General features: G+C 28.2%; 1 protein-coding gene across 1 annotated transcript; it reads right to left on the bottom strand.

The window, feature by feature from the left end:
• Positions 1 to 477: 477 nt before the first annotated feature.
• Positions 478 to 3,194, bottom strand: LOC107015965 (transcription factor bHLH93-like). The gene is made up of 4 exons (XM_015216423.2): positions 2,489 to 3,194; positions 1,605 to 1,772; positions 1,240 to 1,407; positions 478 to 958 (listed from the first exon to the last, which is right to left on the bottom strand). Exons 1-4 carry the CDS (start codon positions 3,092 to 3,094, stop codon positions 872 to 874), a joined length of 1,029 nt encoding a protein of 342 aa, XP_015071909.1. The 5' UTR covers positions 3,095 to 3,194; the 3' UTR covers positions 478 to 871.
• Positions 3,195 to 4,234: the final 1,040 nt, after the last annotated feature.

The following is a 4,234-nucleotide window of genomic DNA, read 5'->3' as shown; positions in this document are numbered from 1 at the left end:
AGAGATACGAGGTTAATATGAGTTCAATCGATATATGTACTATAAACGCAAGTCTACCTTTAGCTATAGTAGTATAAACAGATTTAGAATTTCAAATTTAATAATTCAATATTTTTAAAATTTACCATGTATGTTTTTAAGTTATAGAAGTTATTGGAATATATTCATATCCACTATTTATTCATATCTCGCTTTAAAATAATGTATTTAGATGAATGGACATCCATACATACTCTACTAACAAACATATTGAAGTGGAGTTTATAATTTTAAGTNATTTAGAATTTCAAATTTAATAATTCAATATTTTTAAAATTTACCATGTATGTTTTTAAGTTATTGAAGTTATTGGAATATATTCATATTACTATTTATTCATATCTCGCTTTAAAATAATGTATTTAGATGAATGGACATCCATATATACTCTACTAACAAACATATTGAAGTGGAGTTTATAATTTTAAGTACAAATTGTTTGGCTACAATTACTAATTTACTTTGGCATTAATATAAGTCATTTTTTTAGATGAGAAAAATCACAACAATCTACTTCAACCTCTCACTTTGATGAGAAAAAAAAAATCCTAACTTGTCAAATACACAAATTCAATGAACCTACCAAGTAACCAATAATAATAATTTTTAAATCAACATAGGTTATAGTGTCATCACTGTTTCATCTTTAGTCGGGAGTCTTAGGTATGGAGAAGGGTTCGATTCTCCTGTTGAAGACGTCGCCACCAAATATGCACCGCATGATTCGAATTTACTTCGGACTCCAATCAGAATTTAGACACAATACAAAATCCAAAAAAATTAAAAAGAACTTTTCCCCTTTTTTTCTTCTTCTAGATTTAGTCCACATGGCTTACAGACACCTCCCTCCATATCCAGCATTTCTGAACAATGCTTGCTTTATGTCTTCTGAACTCACAACTCCTCTCTGCTCCATTTCCTATCACAATCATTAAAAAAAAGAAAAATCTTTTAGTCAAATAACATGTCACATTAATTTGAATAAAAAAAATAAAAAAAAAATGTCACATTAATTTGAATTCCCGAACTAGTCATCCAACTCATAACTCGTTTTAGTTACACAACTCACAATAATATATTTATACATATTTAAAGAACATTAAATACAGATACACAATTTAAACATATCTAATATTATAGCTACGTCCTTGCCTCATATTATTTTATTTTTTTTAAAAAAAGGTGCATAGAATTTTGTACCTCAGAACAAGAAGCTTGCATTGCAAAATCACTAAATGAGCTGATTACACACTGTTGAATCTCTAGACCTAAAGCCTCTAGTGTGGTCACTGTTGATAACAATAGACCAGGCTTCCCTGCACAACATATCTCAACTTTTGTATCAACACTTCTCCTTTCCACATCAAACTGCCAAAAAAATATATATATTAAAATAATTAGATCTAGACTATTTTAAATCGAGCGATACTGGTAATGATAGTGAAAATTCATATAACTGACTTTAAATCGAGCGATAGTGATAATGATAGTGAAAATTCATATAACTGACTTTAGACTGTTGGGTTTATTTTAGGTAATAAATAAATGTTGTTGTTGTGACTCACCTTAGGTGAATTTCTCACAAGCATTTCATTTGGTTTTACATCTTTGAAAATGCTCATCAAGCTTAGTTGATTTGGTCCAAGTTCCATTTCTTCTTGCAAATTATTGATTTTCTCTAGTAGCTCTTTCATGTAGTCTATAGTATCCCCAAGTATTGAAGTCCTGTCCATCTATCAAGGGTAAAAAAGTAATTTAACATCAGAAAATTATAATTACAAAAAGGAAAAAAATGGTTACATACATGGAAAAAAATAATGCATAGCATAATTAACCTAGTAAAATTTAGTGTAACAAGTCAATATAATTGCTACTTTTATCAACTTTACCTTTTTATTTTATTTTAATAGGGGCAGGAGAAGGAGAAATGGAAAAAAAAAGATTGGAAGTTTAAAAAAAAACAATCTTTTTTTCGAGTAAACATTCAGATAGTCAATCAATTAGACTATTAAAATTTTGCTATTTTTATCATGTAAATTTCTCCTTCAAAAACTTTATAAGTCACCAATTACTTAAAAAGGGTGATATGGTGCACTAAACTATACGCATGATTCAGAATAGGCCCGACCACAAAAATCTATTATACAATCTTATCATGCGAGAGGCTGTTTTCAAGGATTTAAACCTGTGACCAGACCTCCTAGACACGGGACAATGACTTTACCAGTTCCTCTAACTCTCAAAGGTTTCACTTTACCCATTCAATTACTTAAATAAAAATAATTAATCGATATATAATATGTGTATAATTCATATATCGTATATGTGCATAAGTGTGTATAATTTATATATCCTGAACGAAACCTACACAGTGAATCTGACTGGCTATTTGGATAAAAATTCTCAAAAAATAAATAAATGAAAAGGAAGGTTTAATTAAGTTAATTACCTTGCTAATCTTTGGAACAACTGATCTAAGCATAGAGAGTCTATCATTAAGCCTTTTTCTCCTCCTCCTCTCAGCCATTAAATTTTTTGAAGGTTGACCATCTATTTTCTTTGATTTTGACTTTCTAATTTCTGGACAAAAACCAATATTAAAACTTGAAGCTCCACCAACACTTCCTCCTGCACCTTCACACACTTGATTTTCCTCCAATTTACAAGGAATAACAATACTACTATTATCATTATTACAACTATTATTCCCCATTTCCAAATTTTGAAAACTATAGTTCCCAACTTCATCATCCAAAATTGATGAAAAATCATCTTGAGAAGGAAATGAAGATGGTGGTGACAATTCATCACAAAATGGACTATAAAATGAAGTACCACAATTTATCAAATTTTGTTGGTCAAATGGCAAATTACATGAATACCCTTCAAAGGAATTAGAAGTAGTAGTACAAGGAAGTGGAATATTATCATAGTTGAGGACATTATTGTAAAAATCATGAGACATTTCCATAGGGACTACATTTGTAGTATCCCATGACTCACTTCTTAGAGATAATAATTCTTCTAAGAACCCATTCTCATTGTAATACTCCATTTTTTTTTTCTATGGAGTTTTGTTGGAAGAAAAAGAAGAGAGGAGTTTGGAGGGTATTAAAGTAAAAGGGAGGGACCTTGATAAAATGAATAAAGTGGAGGATATATATAGGAAGAAGAATAATTATAGATTTATAGTAATGTTTAATTTATGGGGCATCATTTGTCATTTATCACCTATAGTCTTGGACTACATAGATTTGGAATTTGTCTTAAAAGTAAGGGCAAATTTTTGAAAAGGGAACTATCATTTCTAGAGTTATTATTATTGAGAAAATAAATACTCATGAGTGTTATTTTAACGTATCTCATGCTCTTTATAAAAAAATATAATAATTTATTATACATTACCTAAAAATTAAACACTATAAATAATTAGTGAACTCTTTAATACTATGATGTAGTTGGAAATACACCACATTCAATTCTCCATAGTTACAACTTACATCAATGAAAGTCAAATTGAGGTAAGAATTAATTTGCGCGTTTAATGGTATAACTAAGTGATCAACGAAGTGGATCAATAATTAACCATAAAAACTCTAAGTATTTTATTTTCATATATTAAAATCTGGATTGATAGAATTATATAATACTTATAACGGTGAAAGATAATAAGTACCTGATGTAATTAGTTGAAGAGTCCGATATTTATATTAAATTATGTCAACTTCGTTATCTCACACATATATATATATAAAATCATGGTTAAATAGGAGTACTCTATGTGTAAACACAGAGAAAATGACAAGCTATATTAGATTTGAATAAGATTTATTTAAAATTATGACCAAACTTAAATCAAACGTAACCATGAATATATTAGGCCACTCTATCTTAAAGCTATGATTCAAAAAATTTTGCTTATTGAAATGATATGAAACTAAAGAATTTCTCTTGGAAATCAAAATATATTTCAATATCCATTTTTAGCATATGTGAGACAAAAAGAAAATTAAAAGGATGAAGTAAATACTTATTCCTTTTTATTTATATTTTTTTAGAGATCGTGTAAAAAAAAAGTGAACAAATAATAAAACATAATGAGTATTTATTAACTCTTTTCTTTTTCTTCTGAATTTAAATTTAATCATTCCATATTAATAGTCCACTTTACTATAAATATTCGTATAAAATTAGT

This window comes from Solanum pennellii, chromosome 4 (genome assembly GCF_001406875.1).
Source record: "Solanum pennellii chromosome 4, SPENNV200".
Taxonomy (NCBI): Eukaryota; Viridiplantae; Streptophyta; class Magnoliopsida; order Solanales; family Solanaceae; genus Solanum; species Solanum pennellii.
This window is presented reverse-complemented; position numbering and strand designations above follow the sequence as displayed.

Excerpts from the sequence above, each read along its gene's own strand:
- LOC107015965 (XM_015216423.2), bottom strand. The coding sequence starts at position 3,094 with ATGGAGTATTACAATGAGAATGGGTTCTTAGAAGAATTATTATCTCTA. Across the intron at positions 1,408-1,604 it reads TTGTGAGAAATTCACCTAAG|TTTGATGTGGAAAGGAGAAG; the intron begins GTGAGTCACAAC and ends TTTTTTTGGCAG. Across the intron at positions 959-1,239 it reads TGCAAGCTTCTTGTTCTGAG|GAAATGGAGCAGAGAGGAGT; the intron begins GTACAAAATTCT and ends TGATTGTGATAG.